At 43.5% G+C, this 17,526-nt stretch overlaps 1 protein-coding gene across 2 annotated transcripts in view; it reads left to right on the top strand.

Moving 5' to 3' along the window:
- Positions 1 to 17,526, top strand: part of FLT1 (fms related receptor tyrosine kinase 1) — a 155,671-nt gene that overhangs the window by 71,853 nt on the left and 66,292 nt on the right. For both annotated transcript variants that reach the window (XM_039501796.1, XM_039501726.1), the window contains exons 11-12: positions 552 to 666; positions 14,563 to 14,671. In XM_039501796.1, coding sequence (XP_039357730.1) covers positions 552 to 666; positions 14,563 to 14,671 — 224 coding nt within the window. The remainder of the gene's footprint in view (positions 1 to 551; positions 667 to 14,562; positions 14,672 to 17,526) is intronic.

Below are 17,526 nucleotides of genomic sequence, written 5' to 3'. Positions count from 1 at the left end.
ATTAGAGCTTGTGACATAATTTTTTATGATACCCAAAAGAACTTGCACATAAAGAAATTGCATTGGAATAGTTTTTAAAAAATTGAGCTCAGAAGTTTTTAAAATTTGTCAGCATTTTAAGTCTTAAAATAATATAAGTAATAATTAAAGCTAAGGCTGAACCAGAATGGTGGGCTTCAAACTTTGGAACACTAGAATCAGAATACTGGGCCCAACAGTCCCAAATTTTGAGTCAGTTCAGATTCTGGTCTACATTTGAATTTCACGCCTGAAGCCCAACTCTACAGTGGGTCAAACAAGAACACAGAGTCCAAAGAACCTTCGCTCATGGGGGAAGTTTGGATCTGGATCTGAACTTCAGCCTCCAGCCCATATTTGCTAATGATATCAAGAAGCATAGATGTAACTGGCAGCATATCAGAGCCCTTACAGCTCCCATTGACTTCCCTTAGGAGCAGCAAGTGCTTAGGACAGCTACTTCTTCTTCTGAATCAACTGTTTATTCCACACTCATTTTGCTAAGAGAAGCACTTGATTTCTCCTGTCCATAGGTATGAAGTTTGCTCTAACACTGAGGGACCTTTCATCTTGAAAAGTGGCAGCAGCAGAGGAAACAGAATCCAGAGCATCACTCAACACATGGCAATGATAGAGGGGAAGAATAAGGTATGGTTGGGGGAGTCAAAATACAACTACTATGCTAAGGCACTATCTGGGAATGTATTTTAAGAGATCATTGAGCTAAAACTGAAGAACTGAATGACATGGTATTGTAAATGTTTTAAATTTGAAGGACGGTGTACATGCATATATAACACACACACACACACACACACACACAGAGTTTGGTTTTTATTTACAGATATAGGGCCTGATGCTGCAAAAAGGTACTTCCTTCTGTGCCTGGTCCTATTAAAGGCTTTGGGACTACGGATGAGAATAACTGTTGGTAGCACCAGGTCTATAGGCTTTGTGAGAGCTGAACATAAGCATGAATAGGCAACTTATAATTACAACTCACAATTCATTTTCTGTGTGAACATTTAAATTTTTGCTTTGATGCTGTCTGGGAATGTGACAAAGACATGAAAGTGTCAAAAGACCAGTGAGAACATAGAGCGCCAATGGGACCAATAACTTTACAAGCATAATCTAAAGTTACGCTTTGTGTAGGTTTGTACCAAAATGTCATGTGGTATTTACTCCATTTCATGCCATTGTGCAATTTTTCTTATTTTTGATAAGAGCGTAGCACAATCTGCTCTCATCACAGATGTAATACTAGTTTATAGGAATACTGCTGTAGACATTTTTAAAAGGTGTTGAAAAATTGGAGAGGGTTCAGAGAAGTGCGACAAGAATGACCGCGGGTCTGGAAAACTTACCTTACAGTGAGAGACTTAAAGGGTTAAATGTTTTTAACCTATAGATGGGACACTTAAGAGATGCCTTGAGCTGATGGTGGGATAGCTCTTTAATTTAGCAGTCAAAGGCATAGTATGATCCACTAGGTGGAAGTTGAAGCTAGACAAATTCAAATGGAAAGTAAAGGTCCAGTTTTTAAAATGGGGGTAATTAATCATTGGAACAGCTTACCAAGGGATGTGGTGAATTCTCCATCATTTGAAGTCTAAATAAAGACTGGATTTCTTTCTAAAAGCTGCTTTAGTTTAGCCACAAGTTATTGAGCTACATGCAGGAATCACTCAGTGAGGTTCTGGGGCCTGTATTATGCAGGAGATGAGACCTATGATCACAGTGGTTCCTTCTGTCCTTACAATCTATTAACATAGTTTGCCACTAGAAAAGCTAAGCACTGTATCTGGTCTTATAGTCTAGTTTGACTTGTGGCAATAATGGCAGGTAGTATTACAAAGAAGTACAATCTTATCCTAGTGCCTTTAATTCCCAGTAATTGTGAAGGGCTTCATAAAACTTCAGGTGACATACACAGGGGCCATTGTTCTCACTTACACTAAGGCTATGTCTATACTGTGTTGTAAATCCCAGAGTGGTGAGTCTTGGGCCTGGTCTACATGGGGGGGCGGGGTCAATCTAAGGTATGCAACTTCAGCTACGCTATAGCTGAAGTCGAAGTACCTTAGTTCAAATTACTTACCTGTCCTCACGGCGCGGGATCGATGTCCACAGCTCCCCCGTCGACTCCGCCACTGCCGTTCGCGGTGGTGGAGTTCCGGAGTCGATGGGAGCGCGTTCGGAGTTCGATATATCGTGTCTAGATGAGACGCGATATATCGAACTCTGAGAAATCGATTGCTACCCGCCAATATGGCGGGTAGTGAAGACATACCCTTGGTCTATGGATTTGGGCTTACCACACTGAAGACAACAGCATACATGATGTGCTACCACCCACTCTGAGCTTCAGCTTGAGTCCAAATGCCTACATAGCTGTTTTTAGCACCATAATATGTGAAGATATACCTATCTCATAGAGCTGGAAGGAACCCTGAAAGGTCATCAAGTCCAGCACTTGCCTTCACTAGCAGGACCAAGTACTGATTTTGCCCCAGATCCCTAAGTGGCCCCTTTGAGTATTGAACTCAGAACCCTGGGTTTAGCAGACCAATATGCAAGCCATTGAGCTATCCCTCCCCCACCATAGCATGCACGTGAGTCTGTAGACCTGGGCTCTGAGACTTGCTGCCACAGGTTATAAAATGCAGTGTACACATATCCTTAGTTCCCTTGACTCTGCTGTGGCAGTATAAAAGTGTTTTAGAGTGTGTGAATTATAGCTAAACCCACGTTAAGACCCCTTTCCACTGTCAGACCAATATAAATGGGGATTAGTGTAATTGAGAATCAGGCCTGGGGATCATGTCTTCCACCACTACTGTATTATTTATATGCTCCCATAGGTGTTCATGGCACTGTACCGATAAGAATGGTTGCTGGCCCTGAGGGGCTTTTAGTCGAATTCAGTCAGGGACCGTGCAAATGATTAAGGATAGAGGCAAAGATGGGAGAGGCTAGAATTGGAAGATTACCTGAAAAACATGGTTTAAGGAGGGTTTTGAAAGAGGAAAAGGAAGTCATTTGGGGCAGAGGAAGAGGGAAGCTGTTCCAAGCAGGGATACAATGAACAAAAGCCAGTGAGAACCCAATTATGTTCCAGCAGGCATCTAGCCATGCTGAAAGTGGTCCTACCTGTCCGCCAGACATTGAATCAGCTGTGCAACAGCCAGACCTAATCTGTTTGTGTGTTGTGCTTTTTGGAGACAGTGGAAGAGGAGGGGCTTAAATATCAGGCCAAATTCCAGCCCACGGCAAATAAATTCCTCCCTGGAGGAACATGCTAATAATGGATCCTTGATGCGGGATTGCAGAGTTTGTTTGAAGTCTTTGGCAATCAGCTATTTTTTGAAGCATGCCCAGAAATGCATCTGAAATGATGATTCCTGTGTGTATGAATTACTGAAAGTTTTACAATGAAGCACAGTTGTTCTCCTTATCTATCCAAAATGCTGTTAATCCCAGAATGGACTGTGTGGTGTTGCTTTGTGGTCATGTGTCTTCACTAAAAGAATAGCATTTAGAAGTCACCAGAGTTATCAGTTACTATCACACTTTTTCATACATTTTAGGTATAACAGTGATAGTAAAAAGGGAATTGATAAGGCGGCTTCTGTAATTTTTATGAGCCATCTGAAGCACAAATCATCTTTTCTTGAAATGTGCTGGTTAGCTCCAGCCATCAGCTCTGCTAGGTCAGTGTATGTTCTCTTTGCCTCTGAAGAATTGCTTTTCCCAGGCCTTCGGGCCGTGCTCGGCTGAGGACAGATAGCTCTTCTAAATGTAAAGTGCTCTCTGGCCCTTGGCATAGTTTCTTGCCAAGCCTTATGTTGCCTGATTTCTACATTCGTGGCTGACATAGAGTGGTCAGACATTTCTGTTGCCAGGGCAGGCGAGATTGTGCTTTGCTGTCTTTGCAGTCAACTTGTGTAGGATTAGAACCACTGACATATCTAGTTAAAAATTTCAGTCATTGTGTCCCAAAGCAAAGTCAAAGTGGAGGCAGATGGGACAAAAGCTTCCTGATTGGGAGGAATGTTGAGCCCATTCACAGAAATAAGCAGACTGGATGTGACATTTCATCATGATGTCAACTGTTACTTTAAAAAACTCTCCGAGTACTTCTGAATACCTTCTGTATTGATACATCCATGTTCCTACTATTCCTATTTCCAAGCATAAAAGGCAGTATAAAAAGAAGGCATGAAGCTCAGTGTGAGAAGTAGGCAAAGGCAGCACTTAAAGGACAGGGTGGAAAGTTGGATGGGATGGTGCAAGGAGGAAAGAGCTGAGAGGTGAGCTGGGGTGGAGCTGGGCACCTAAGAACAAGGATCTTAAAACTGATGTGAAATGACAGAGGAAACTGGTGAAGGGACTGAGGGATGGAACAACAAACATGATTAGAGCAACTTGAAAGGATAGTTATTTTGGATAGAGTGGAGAGAGGAAAACTGAGACATGGGGAGGCCAAAGATGGTTACAGTAATTAAGGCAAGAGATGAACAAGGCATGTTCAAAGGTTTACTTTTGATAATCAAGGTAAGTGTTTGGGTCTTGCCTAAGGAAGAGTATCCAATTCTGTCCACGCTGTGTGTAAATAGAGCATTAGAGCCGTATCAGGTGATGGTTCTCATTGGTTTGGCTTCTTGTTTCAGTGAGTTGGTTTGTTGTCTGTATGGAAATATAAATGCAACCTCTAGTTTATTATTAAGTTTAAGTGCCCCCACCCCCGAGTTTGTATGGGTAAAAGAACACAGGAAGGGTGTGCTACATTATTCATTTAGTGACACAGAAAAAACATGGTCATGACAGTGTTTTAGTAACATTTCCGCTGAAACCTCTCTAAACAGACATTGAGAAACTTGAGTGGTATCATGGAATAAGTCAATGATGTAAGCAATAATACTTAATCATCAAATAACTGTTCAAGTGATTCAGTTCCCACACCCAAAGTTTTCATTCTCACGTTGGACTTTCCCATTGATTTTCTACAGTGTAATAACTCACATTATTTTTAGATTCTTCGTATAAACTGATCCATTCAGTTCTTAAGAAACATCAGTTGTGAGTGCTCCCAGATAAAATTAGGGCTATATTTCATGCAGTGCTAATACTGGCAGTATCCTTAACTGGAGCAACAACTCATTGCAAAGGCAATATGTGGGTGACCTGAAATTAAAATAAAGTAAGAAATGGTGCATTAATCTATACGTGTGTGTGTGTTGCCTGACACTTCCCATTATAAGATCCTGTTTTCAGTTGCATATGGCTGCCAAACTTCAACTGTTTGGGTTGAAATTTTTCAAGCCACATGTTTGCCATGGGATGAATTTGGTTTTGAACTTTTCAGCCAAAACAGTTCAGTTGTTTCCAAGAATGAGGCTTGGGAAAATACATTGTTTTGCCCATGTTAAAAAATCCTGGTAACCTTTTCTTTCAAAGGCTCTGACACCCTCATGCTTTGGGGCAGGGACCTGAAATATGGCAGAGATGGGGGCTTTCTTGTGAGGGCTGTGCCTTTTGGTGTTCCCATGAAAATCTGCCTGAATTTGGCCAAGTTGTAAGCCTTTTATAATAAATTTTTTTAAAAAATCACAGTTTGCACATGTGCAGTGGGTTTTAGCAGCTAAATTCCCCAAAGATGTCATGTGCATAGGGCATGCTTCAGCCCAGGGCTAAGCAGGACTTTCCTTGCAATTGCAGCTCTGGGCTTGTGTAGGCTGTGCTGGATACAGTCATCCAACCGAGAGTGGGGAGACTCTATGCTTTGCATTCAGTGACCTCCTTCCAGTCCCACACACCCTGCTGGGACCAGGCAGTGTGGAGGAGAAAGCTGCCTGATTCAAAGGCAGAGGGGACAAGACGCTGGGGGTGAGGGCAGAAACTGGGGTTGAAGGCTGGTGGGCAGGGAAGAAGGAAACTGGGACTGAAAGTCTAGCAGGGTGAGGAGATTGGGATTGCAAACTGGAGCAGAAACTAAGCCTGAGAACCAGTGGAGTGAGGGGTAGGAGATAAGGAAGGAGAGACATATCTGACAGAGAGCCAGGGTGTGTGGGAATAACTAGGACTGGCTGGGCAAAGAGATTGGAACAAGGCCCCAGGTGGTTGGGGAGAGGAACACTGAGATTGGACAGGGAGCTCGGGAAGGAAAATTTGGACTGGGAGCCAGTGGGGATGGCCAAGGTGGGCGGGCGGGGGTAGCATGAATGGAGGCCAGAGGGAGGAGAGAGACCAACTGGATGAAGAATTGGTAGTGGGGGAACGTATACTGTCTGGGCAAGGAGACTGGGGGGTGTGTGTGTGGGGGGGGGGCTCCAGGTTTTTTGCTGCCCCAAGCAAAAACAAAAAAACAAAAGTGGAGTGCTGCCCCTTGAAAAGAGCCACCCCCAAAGGGCTGGAGCACCGCCCCATGAGAAGTGCCGCCCCAGGCATGTGCTTGGAATGCTGGTGCCTAGAGCCAGCCCTGGCAAGGAGACTGGGAATGGAGAGTCTGGAGTAGTGAGACTAGGACTTGCTAGGCAAGGAGACTGGGATAAGAAGTCTGAGGAGTGGAGACTGAGACTATGTAGGCAAGGAGAATGGGACTGGGACAAAGTGTGAGAGTTGGGGAAGAAACAGGATAGGGACAGGTTGGAGCAAAAGAGTCTGTTCCCACTAGAACATGCTCCCCTCCAGAGACTGGAATGGAACCAAAGATCCCGGAGTCTCCATTCCTCGCTGTCAGCAAATAGCTGTGAAGCCTTCTGAGAAAGAGTGTGTCTCATCTCCATCTAGTGCTGGTCTGCTGGTCCACATAGAAGATGACAACCTACTACAGCTGTCAGCTGCTGTGTTAGCTCAAGCGTCAGATGGCTGTGCTATGGCTCAAAACTCCAGCCCTGCTGATGAAACCATGGGGCTGTCAATATGATCCCACAAGACAGAACTACTGTTTTTTCAGTTTGTTTTTCTAAAAAATGAGGAATTACACAGACAAAGACTAAGTTAGAAGAAAACCATGAGCACTCAGAAGTTAGGAAATGCCAGAGTTCAGGCTACTTGTGCAACCTTAATTCAGCCCCCTTGTGTGTATTATGCGTTATGATACAGTCTTCAATTACATGATCATATTCTAGTTTTTCCAACAGGACTCCTGCCTCATGGGGCGGGATGAGGATGAATCAGGACTGTGTAGTGAAGGAGACTCTTGTTTGTAAGATCCCAGCTTCATTTGTTGCAGAGGTCTGTAGGAAATGAGGCAGAGGGTTCCAGAAAGAGAAAAGAGGTGGTTTCATGGTTAAGGCAGTTGAATGATGCCTTAGATAAATGTATTATGTCCTTTCCTCTACCACAAAATTTCTATGTGATGCTAGTCAAGTCACTTAAACTAAACTTTTCCCAGGTGGACACTAATTGTGTGTTCCTCATTTTCTGGGTGTCTGATCTGCAGAAGTGCTGCGTGATCTCAGCTGTGATGAAGTCAATGAGAGCTGTATTTTGTACATAGAGAGTGCTATGTAATGCTAAGTACTCTGATAAATCAGCTCCTCAGCATCTCAAATTGGGCACCCAAAATTACTGGATACTTTGAACCCTAAATTCTTAGTGCCTCAGTTCCCCATGTGTGAAATGAGGATAGTACCACTCCCTTATCCAGGGGACAGGGGACTTGTGAAGATTAATTCAAGTTTGTGAAGCACTCAAATATTATAGTGATGCGTGCCAGAGAAAAGCCCATGAGGAAACTAGTGATTCTGTCTTTGGAGCAGGATTGAATAATGAGCAGTAAATAAGGCATGGGGCCCACACATTGAACAATGAGGAGAAAACAAACTATTGAATAAACTGCTCATTAAGTGAGCATTGTGCACTGAATGACGCAGGGCTCCTCTGGAAAAAATTGTATGTGATCATGTAATTAAAAACTAAATCATAATGCATATGTACAAGAGGGCCAAATTAAGGTTACACAGGAAACCTTAATTCTGGAATTTATTAACTTTGGAGTATTTGGCTATGAAACCCTGATAATTTTTAAAGTAGTTTTTGGTGTGTGTGTAATATATGATTTAGTGAGAATCAATACATGACCGTGTAGTGTGGTATGGTATGAAGGTTTTATTTATTTATCTATCCATCCAGCTACTTACATGGCCATTATCACCATAGTATCTATGCACCTTATTGACATACGTTTTGGATGGACGTGTCATTTCTGAGTGGCAAAGCCACTTGACTTCAGGATTTAGGATAAAATGCAAACTAAACATCTAAATGTAAAGGTTTTGCAAACCTAAAACTACTCTTGTTTTTGTCCCTCTTTAGTGTGATTGATGATACCATCTTTGGTCACAGATGTGTAGGTGCCATTACAGTTTGTGACGCTGCAGTGTAAAATACAAACACATACAGGACAGTAGTTTAGTAAAAATGTGTCAAGCACCTACATATATTAGATCAATAATACACCACCACGGAGAGTGTAATGAGGCTAATATTTTGACAAGGTAGGGATGGATCCTGTGTGTTACGAGTTGTGGAGCCATAGATGTGTCTATATAAAGTCAACCCTAACAAATGAAACTATTTCTGATAGTTCACCCTATATTCTGTTTCTTCTGTTTCACATCTAGCAGAGCAGTGGAGAATGTGGTCAGTTTTAAGCATGTGGCAGTCGTACTGATTTCAGTAAGACTGCTTATATGCTGAAAGTTACCCATATGCTTAAGTTCTTCGGAGGATCTGGGCCATGGGTTGTACTATTTATTTTAAGAGCATTATTGCAGGATTTTAGCTTGCCTCATTTTCAGTGTACCACACATAATTTTTCTCTGAGGTGTCCATCCTCATCAGTGCTACTAGAATTTGTTATCACTTTTAAAAGAATCACTTCAGAGGGGCATCCTGGGTGGGACCTAGAGTTTGACAACATTGAGAAAAGCATGACTTGGCATGTGCAGTTGCAGAGCTCTAGCTGCCATCGGCCCCTTGACATCTCTTCCCTCCAGGTGCGACAGAGGCAGAGAGTCAAATGTTAGTGCATTAACCATATGGCATTGAATAAGAAGGCCTTATGGGTGCAGCCAGGAGTACTTCGTTGCTTGTACTACAGCTTCTTTGCAATCAGCTGGATGCAGGGCCAGTTCTAGGGGCGGGCGAGTAAGACGGTTGTTCTCGGGTACCTTCTTTCAGGAGGCACTGACTCACCACTCGCGAGGAGGAGAGGCACTGAAAATGTTTTCTGCCCTGGCCAGCAAAATGGTTAGGGCTGCTCCTGCCACTGCTCTTCCCAGGGGATAATGTGTTCTGCTTGTAGTGCTGCTGAAGATACAGCTCTGCTTAATGAGCAACAAACTCACTGGCCTTGAAAGCATGAACTTAGGAGAAAAAGGTTCCCCATAACTTTAGTCCACGTCCTGTTATTCAATTTGGAGATATTTCAGTAGGTGTTTCTTATATTGAAAACAATGTTTGTTCTGAAGGTGAAGCCTGTTGTCCAGATGTTTCACATGGATACCTCCTGCCAGTAGGTGAAGCATACTAAGTATGTAACATCATTGGCACAATTAAAACAACACAGTGATGTGCTCCAGTATTTCAACAAGGGTCTCCCACAATATGGTCTCCCCCTCAGCGGAGGTGCATGTAAAGACCTTTTAGGAGGCAGGGAGGTATCTTCCCCAGGAAAATTGTCAAAATGCCAACCATTTCCCTCTGGCTTCTCTGCCACCCATCTCAACAGCATGAGTCCTTTGTGCAGGCTCTTACGTGAAATGGGACTTTAATGTAGAAACTCCTCATCCACCGCCAGCACGTGGGGATGAATCAGCCTGTGCTTCCTCCTGCCTACAAAGATTTCATCACCTCTCTCAATCAGTGTGCCTGCCCTACTGATCCTCCTCCCCATCAGCCTCAGATATGGCCACCCACCATTTCAGCCTCCTCCTTGCTTTCAGGATCTCCTCTTCTCTCAGCTGTTAATGATGGCAGCAGCAATATGTGAATAATCTGCCCAGTCTCTGACTTGGAAATGTGCCTTCTTTCTTAGAACTTAATACTTCAATTGGCCTTGGTTGGTTTAATACAAGAAAAATGTTGGTGGAAATGTCTGATGGGAGCTAGCAGATACCAGCCTTTACCCTGTCATAGCTAGCTGTGGCATCCGACTGCTGCATGTTGTCCTTTTCTGAAGACAGCACTGCTCCGGCCAATTTCTAAACCTCTTCATGTTGCAGAGAATGTCAGATGCTGAAGGAGTTGGATGATATGAGGCCAATATCAAATACTCTCTTTACGCAACACTATGAAGAAAACACACACTTCAGATAGGTCCCCAGGAAGCCTATTTACTCCATATACACAAACCAGGACTAGCTACGTACACACTGCTTCTCTGAGTGTTTTCAGACAGCTTTCACAGCACAGAGCACAGTGTGCACCATTAGAAGACTCACAGACTATTAAAGGGATAACATCTTATTCCTATACACTACAAGTACCTAAGGCAATTACTGAGGTAATACTATACAGGGGCAGCTCTAGGAATTTCGCCGCCCCAAGCACGGCGGCACGGCGCGGGGGGCACTCTGGCGGTCGCCGGTCCCGTGGCTCCGGTGGACCTCCTGCAGATGGGCCTGCGGAGGGTCCGCTGCTCCCGCGGCTCCAGTGGAGCATCCGCAGGCACGCCTGCGGGAGGTCCACCAGAGCCGCAGGACCAGCGGACCCTCCGCAGGCACGTCTGCGGGAGGTCCACCGGAGCCGCCTGCCGCCCTCCCAGCGACAGGCAGAGCGCCCCCTGCGGCATGCCGCCCCAAGCGCGCGCTTGGCGCGCTGGGGTCTGGAGCCAGCCCTGATACTATATACACATCTAAAGGACTGAACAGGCCTCTGTCCAGGGATAATTAATATATCTAAATCTGATGGATTGAGAAAATTTATGCTTTAGAGGACATTTCCCTTTTAAAACTGAGACCTGAATGTGTTTGACAAAGTATTGGATGATAAAATTAATTCCCACAAACTGGGGGAATTACAGAAGGAGTATTTACCACGTAGGCCTCAGGCTCAGGAATAATACATTATGGGCTTCAGTCTAATAAAATAAATACCAGGTACCAGTAGAGTCAGAGACCAAGGCCTGCGTGTCCCCTGCCAGATACTTTGTGTAGTTGTTTACATCTATGCAAAATGGGTGTGAAGTAATATCAAGTGATACAGCCTCGGTGAGCCCACTGCTGGAATTCTGCTCCAAGCTCTGATGTCTACACATTTAAAAATTGGAGAGTGTTCAAAGGAGAGCCACAGAAAGAATTCAAGGGCTGGAAAACATACCCTATCATGAGAGACTTAAAGAGCTCAGCTGATTTAACTTATCTAAAGGAAATTTAAGAGGCAACTTGATCACAGTCTGTAAGTACCTATGCAGAGAGAAGATATCTGATATTATTGGGCCCTTTCATCTAGCAGGAAAATGGCTGAAAGGCCAAGTTAGAAAAAATATAATTGGAAATAAGATGTAACTTTTTAACAGTGAAGTCAATTGACCATTGGAACGGCTTACCCAGGGAAGAGGTACATTTACCACCACTTCTTGTCTTTAAATCAAGATTGGATGTCTTTTTGAAACAGACAATCTAGTTCAGGCACAAGTAATTCCCCCCTCCACTGCAGGAATCACTGGGTGAAATTAGAAGGCCCGTGCTATCCCGGACTAGAGGATCCTGGATGCCCTACCTGGCCTCAGTTATCTGTAACTCTATAATTTGCTAGTGCAGAGTGTGAATTTATGTTCATATCACAGACCCGTAACCCTGCTAGAGTTCCCCCTGGCTGGACACTCACTAGCCTCGGTGCTTAATTTGTACCGAAAGAGGTACTGGGGCTCAAGCAATTTCTTTACATTCATAACTGATTCAGCAAGCCCAGAGGTGATGGGGCTATGAACTGCCAAGCCCTGGTACAAATTAAGCACTGACCAGACTGTTGTGTTTGGGGCCCACTGAAGTGGATCCCATGTACTTTAAGCCTCTTGAGAATGAGCAGAGTCCAGACACTGCTCCTGGCTGAGGTCTCTGGGCACACTCTTGGGGTCAGATCCTCTGTCTAGCTCCCCTTCTGAGAGCTGAGACTCAGTGAGCCAATTGCCCAGCTCCTGGGACCTGTCCTGACCCCTCAGGCTCCCCCATAGCTTAAACACACCCACACTCAGAACTCCACCTTGTGGGTGCTCCGGGTTTACAGCTTCACTCTTCAGGAGCAGGTGACAGTGCAAGCCTACAGAGAGACAGTCAGACTTCCAAACATAATTACTCTGACTTAGCATGAAAGATACACAGATCTAGGCAAAATAACAAACACATCTGTATGCCTCAGTTTCCTGTCTTCTCTAGAGAGTTCTTTGGGGAAAGAGTCCTCTGTGATGTTCAGGATCCTTCTCCTGCAGTTCATGGCTTCGCCTCAGAATCAAGTCGTTCATCTCCCTCTACGTAACTTAGCTGCCTCTGACCTTGACTGGTCCCACAGTTAAACAGGACCCCTCTGCCTGCCCCCCTCCACCACTACAAAAGCATGCCCAAAGCTTCCTATGTGTCTCTGAGTCCTTTGAGTTTTTATGGCCCCCTACGAACACCTGGTTTTTTGGTTCTGTTGCTGGGGTTTTCTGCTTCTCCGCCCTGCAGACATGTTGGAGGAGCTAGCTTCTCCCAGCTTCAGCCAACCCACTCTCCCAAAGGGTTTTCACCTGAATACACTACTATGAAAGTTTAATGACCGACAATTGTCCCTGATCTGTTAGACATGCTACAGGCCCTGTCAGCAAATGGTGGATTCCCAAGTCACAGAGGCATTCCCTGATACAACAATTTCATAATAACCACTTCATAACATCAACCAGAATTCATAAGCTAAACAAACAGACTCCTAAACCATCACAGTTCATAAACACTGTTTTTGCCATGTTTGACCAGCACTTAGTGACGAGCTGAAGAAGGTCACTGTGCCTCAGTAAAGAGCAATCATGTTGATCTTGACCCATGACTCTAGTTACTGACAAAATGAACAGAAGAAAATATTAACTGCACTAAAATTATTTTTGAAGGTTTATGAAAATAGATTTAAAAAACTCAAACATGTCAATCGACACAGATGTATCTTTTCTCATTGCTGCCTATCACACAACTCTACCAGTAATGCCAGCTCAACACCCCTTTATCTGCTCTTCTTACAACCATCGCCATGCTTTTATCCACACCATTCCCTTCGATGTGGCATGAAAAATGAATGAATGCCCTTCCTGAACCACTCTGCAGTCCCATTGCTCTGTCTGCATTACAATTTCTCCTCAAAACCTACTTCTACCATGATGCCTGTGCAAAATAAACTAAGAATGGCTGGGTTGACGCACAACTGGGGAACTAAACTGAATTATGAGGATGTGATCAGCCACAACCATTGTACCTATTTTCCCTACCCATTGTCTGTTTATCCTTTTAGATGTTGAGCCTAGCATTATTCAGAGAATCCCCCTCCCAAAAATCTCTATCTTAGGTACTTCTAGAGCCCCTACTAACATGGTGACTTAACACCTCTCAATCTTTAATGTATTTATCCTCACAGTACCCCTGTGAGGCAGGGAAGTACTGTTAGCCCTGTTTTACAGATGGGGAACTGAAACCCAGAGGCTAAGAGATTTGCCCCAGGTCATACAGAAGGGCTGTGGTGGAACAGAGACTTGAATCCAGGTCTCCCATGACCTAGACCAGTGCCCTAAGCATTAGACCATCCTACCCACCACTATGTATGGCATTCCCTCGTGTAGGCATCAGGGTAACGTTTTTCTCTGAAGCAATGTTAGATGTTACTGTGCCATGCCCTTCAGCTATCTGCTCATACAAATTATATCACCTCAGGAAAACATTCAGTATGCTAGGCCTTCTAAGATGGTGTGATCATAATAGCAGAGTAGAGGCATAGATCATCAAAGCAGAGTTTTGACTGCTACTATTTTAACTGTATTAAAGCTGAAATCCAAAAGGAAAAAAATGTGAAAAAGAAAGAGGTGCAAAAGCTCTGTCCTGCCACTCCCCTCATTCATGTAGCAGTTACAAGAAAGAATGAAAGATGCCACCAACTCATCTGTTATGAAACGGAGCTCCATTTTCCCAGTGTTATCCAAACAACTAAGGCGTCCCTCACCTAGTCCCTTTGTTGATTGACTGACCCACGGGCAGCCTGCTAGGGTAAAGCATGCTATGCCACACCTCATGTTTTATAACCTGTCATTATTACATCAGCAGCATGAGATAAATCAACCTGAAAAGCACATTCAAAGATATGGATTGTAGTGACTCTGATAATGAATTGGTCTCCTGGGCAGCTAGTTTCCTGTTATTTTTCCATCGTTACCAGAGCCTGACGTGGTGACACCTCCTACTAATCACCACTGAATGAATGGAGCAACTGAATCATATTAATGTCAATAGGAACTTTTAAAAAAAGGGTTCAAACAACTTAATCTAACGCGAGCTAAAACTCTTCTTGCTTTCACAGACTGCTAGCATTCTGGCTGTAGCCGAAGCCAAATCTTCTGGAATCTACAGCTGCGTGGCTTCCAATAAAGTAGGAAATGTTGAAAGAAACATTAGCTTTTATGTAACAGGTAAGGTACAATCCATTCAGTAACTACACACCCGCTCTGGTCAGAATGTTGCATTTGTTAGGATGTCATGTGGTTTATACTTCTAGGTGTGATAATTACTATAATGGAGGCAGATGTTAACTAATGTAATATTTTTCACTGCCTCTGTGGTGGGTTTCCACAGGACTGCTGGGACTTGGCTGCTAAAAAGGGGATTAGCAATGATGAATGAATAACAATGATGCATTATCAGCTTTCTAATGAAGATGCAAATTGCTCATGAAAATAATGGTCTCTTGCTATGACTTTTTTCTAGTGTTTGATGGCTTGCAGTCAGCACATGTGTAATGTTACTTTATAATTTGTGAAACCCCTATCAGGCAGCATCAGGTGTGCTCACGTTATGTATCAGCTTCTGCCAACTATTGCCCTGAGCATGCAACAGGTACCCTGCAAGCAGAACTCTGTGCCTGCCCAGAGCCCCATTGAAGTCAATATGATTCAGCACAGGCATATGGATCTGTCTACCTCAGGAACATGTTGCAGGAGCAGGGCCAGTGGATCGCATTTGACCATCTTTTTGCAGGTGTATCTTCCATTGACACCAATGAGTATTCTTTACACAGATGATAGGACCCAATGCCTTCTACTACCGCCTTCTGAGGAAGATACCATTGTATAATATAGGCCCATATCCGGCAAAGACTTACACATGTGTTTAACTATGTACGTGAGTAATTCTAGTGAATTCAGTGGCGTAAAGTCAAGCATGTGCATAAATCTTTGCAGGAACAGGACTGTAAGGAGTAAATGCGGGGCCTTCAAGAGCTAAGGAAATAAATGGGAATTCACTCACAATAGCCAGTACACAATTTATCAACCATCACGTAGGAAGGTCACGTTGCAATGGAGCCACCTTCTGGTTGAAGGTTTTGTGTTGGCTGTGGCACGATGCATTTACCAAATGTGGACTCACGGGATGCTAGGCTTACATTAATGGTCCAGCATAGTCTTGAAAAAGATCCTGGCAAAAGAAAATGAGACGTAATCATTTAATAGGAGATATTTTAGAAACCACAGACCAATCTATCTTTAATACTAAAAATACTAAAAATGAGAAACCTGCCATAACCTCACAGCTGAAAAGGGGATACATTTTCAATTAAGCATGTTTTGTTGTTGTTCTTGCTCTAATTTTTTAATCTGCTTTGTTGTTGATCTGTTGCCTGTCATTCTGATCAACTTTAATGAAAAGAATGCTAGTACTATGCTTCCCTCCCCATTTTTTGGATTAAATTTTACACTTTTTGAAATGTTCTCACCAGCTCTAATAATACTCCCCCACATTTAGGAACTATTGGTTGTCTGTAAATATAGAAGTTCAGTAATAAAACACCAGAACTAGGCATTGAAATGTAAACATAGATAAGTGATGCACGGCGAGGTTATTTGTAAAATATGAAAAAAGAAAGTATTTACTTGTTCTATTCATAGATATGGCAGAAGTATTTGCTGACTAAGAGTTCTAGAATCATAGTTTTTTGTTTGCTTTCAAGCATTAAATTGTGTACATTTCCTTGAAAGCTAAAACCTTTACTCAAACAATGAGATTGTGATTTCCCACAAATTGGCTCGCTAATCTGTCTGCGGTATTGTCTGTACATATGTCACATAGAGACTTTACATACAACTTAGGGCAGCGAATAGGAACATTCTAATCATCAGTCAGTGTACTGGGTACTTGCTCTTTTAATGCACAAGACATTGAGTTGTGTGCTGTAGCCCTATCTCTTTAGGAACCTAATGCTCTGTGTAAGACCCTGAAGCCAAGTGAAGAAGGTCTTTTGGTGCCATAATACCTGCCTGTTTAAAGTTTTCAGTTGCTCTCCCACCTAACTGTCTGATACTAGAGCATGATGGCCCACATCGTTATATTTCAGGGTATGAATTGATTCTTAGCTGGGTGCAGAAAAATCATAGAATCATAGAAATGTAGGACTAGAAGAGACCTCAGTAAGCCATCCAGTCCAGTCCCCTGCACAGAGGCAGAACTAAGGCCTTGGCTACACTTGCAAATTTGCAGCGCTGCAGCAGGGTGTGAAAACACACCCTCTCCAGCGCTGCAAATTGCAGCGCTGCAAAGCGCCAGTGTGGTCAAAGCCCCAGCGCTGGGAGCGCGGCTCCCAGCGCTGTACGTTATTCCCCACAGGGAGGTGGAGTACGGACAGCGCTGGGAGAGCTCTCTCCCAGCGCTGGCACTTTGACTACACTTAGCGCTTCAAAGCGCTGCTGCGGCAGCGCTGCCGCAGCAGCGCTTTGAAGTGCAAGTGTAGCCAAAGCCTAAGTATTATCTAGACGATCCATGACAGGTGGTTGTCTAACCTGCTCTTAAAAACCTTCAATGACGGAAAGTCCATAACCTCCCTACGTAGTTTGTCCAGTGCTTAACTACCCTGACAGATAGAAAGTTTTTCCTAATATCTAACCTAAATCTCCCTTGATGCAATTTACTTCTTGTCCTGTCCTCACCCTCCTTTTTATAAAAAACTTTTATGTACTTGAAGACTATTATCATGTCCCTCCTCAGTCTTCACTTCTCCAGACTAAACCCATGTTTTTCAGTCTTTCTTTGTAGATCATGGTTTTTAGACCTTTAATTGTGTTTGATTCTCCAGTTTGTCCACATCTTTCCCAAAGTGTGGTGCCCACAACTGGACACAGTACTTCAGTTGAGACTTCATCAGTGCTGAGTAGAGTGGAAGAATTACTTTTCATGTCTTGTTTACAACACTCCTGCTAATACATCCCAGGATGGTGTTCATTTTTGTTGTTGTTGTTGTTGCAACGGTATTACATTGTTGACTCATATTTAGTTT

Source organism: Mauremys reevesii, linkage group 1 (genome assembly GCF_016161935.1).
Source record: "Mauremys reevesii isolate NIE-2019 linkage group 1, ASM1616193v1, whole genome shotgun sequence".
NCBI lineage: Eukaryota > Metazoa > Chordata > Testudines > Geoemydidae > Mauremys > Mauremys reevesii.
This window is presented reverse-complemented; position numbering and strand designations above follow the sequence as displayed.